This window comes from Lagopus leucura, unplaced genomic scaffold, assembly GCF_019238085.1.
Source record: "Lagopus leucura isolate 7727_CA_CO unplaced genomic scaffold, USGS_WTPT01 31510-0_obj-0_obj, whole genome shotgun sequence".
Taxonomy (NCBI): domain Eukaryota; kingdom Metazoa; phylum Chordata; class Aves; order Galliformes; family Phasianidae; genus Lagopus; species Lagopus leucura.
Window position 1 is genome coordinate 1 of NW_024967740.1, and position 1,312 is coordinate 1,312.

Sequence of the window (1,312 nt, forward strand, 5' to 3'; positions counted from 1 at the left end):
CCCCCCCAGATGTCCCCGCACCACTCAGCGCCTCCTGGGCGAAGTATTTGACGTCCACATCTTGGTCCTGCGTCAGCTTCTCCAGCACCGGCTTCACCTCGTTCTGCAGCGTGCTGGGGGGACACCGGGTGACATCAGCGTCACCATGGGGCCTGGGGGTGACACAGCTGTCCCCAAGGGGAGCTCCGGGGAAACCACCGCCCTCCGGAAGGGGGGATTTGGGGACCATCCCCACCCCCAGGAGGGGTTGAGAAGAGGCAGGGGTGACACGGCTGACCCCGAGGGGGCTTAGGGGTGACATCCCCGTCCCCAAGGAGGGGGTTGGCGCCCCCCACCTGCTGTCCAGGATGGGCCCGATGCGCTGCAGCGATTTGGCCACGTTGAAGCGCACGTTGGCCACGGCGTCGGCCGCCATCCGCAGCACCGTGGGCAGCATCTGCTTGGTGGTGATCTCCTGCCCGCACACCTCCGACAGCACCTGGGGGGGGGGGGGGGGGCGTCAGGGGGGACGGCGTGGGGACAACGGGGACGCGGCGGGGACGAGGCGGCCGTCCCAGGGCCCATGGGGACGTGGGGGGACGGAGGGCGGAGGCTCACGTTGATGCAGAAGAGCGTGGTCATGCGGTGCAGGTAGTTGGGGTCGGTGGCCATCGCCAGCACCTTGGGCACGATGGTGCCCTGCGCCCACTCCTGCCCAAAGCGCTCCACCAGTTTGCGCAGGTTGCTGGTGGCCGCTTCCCGGATGGCGTACACTGCGGGCACAGTAAGGACCAGTAAGGACCAGTGAGGAGCAGTGAGGAGCAGTGAGGACCACTGAGGACCATCTGCAGCCCCGCTGACACACAGCTCCTCCCAGCCTGCCCTGCTGCCCCGTCCCGGTGCTCCCAGTGCCCTCCCCGTGCCCCCACCACCATCCCAGTGCTCCCAGCACCTCCCAGCACCCCCCAGTGCTCCCAGTGCCCCCCAGTCTCCTCCAGTTCCCTCACCGTGATCCACCAGCCAGGCCATGCACAGTGAATTCAGCTTCTCGTCAAAGAACTCCACGCCCTGCACGAAACCAGTGCTCCCAGTACACACCAGCACCGCACAGTGACAGCTGCAGCCCCCAGCACGCCCCAGTCCCTCCCAGTCTGTCCCGCTGCTCTCCCGGTGCCCCACCACCCTGCCAGTGTCCCTCGGTCCCTCCCAGTGCTCCCCAGTTCCCCCCCAGTGCTTCATCCCCCTCCCAGTCTCTCCCACCTTGCCCCATTGCCCCCACCGAGTGCTCCATCCCCCTCCCGGTGTCCCCCAGTTCCCTTTGAGCGCCCCCCCC

The 1,312-nt window shown here is 68.1% G+C and overlaps 1 protein-coding gene across 1 annotated transcript; it reads right to left on the reverse strand.

Moving 5' to 3' along the window:
• Positions 1–12: 12 nt before the first annotated feature.
• On the reverse strand, positions 13–1,218 carry LOC122193286 (serine/threonine-protein phosphatase 2A 65 kDa regulatory subunit A alpha isoform-like; the record flags this gene model as incomplete). The annotated part of the gene is made up of 4 exons (XM_042894030.1): positions 987–1,218; positions 598–752; positions 336–478; positions 13–113 (listed from the first exon to the last, which is right to left on the reverse strand). Coding segments are annotated over exons 1-4 (631 nt in total), but the record flags the coding sequence as incomplete, so codon positions are not given.
• Positions 1,219–1,312: the final 94 nt, after the last annotated feature.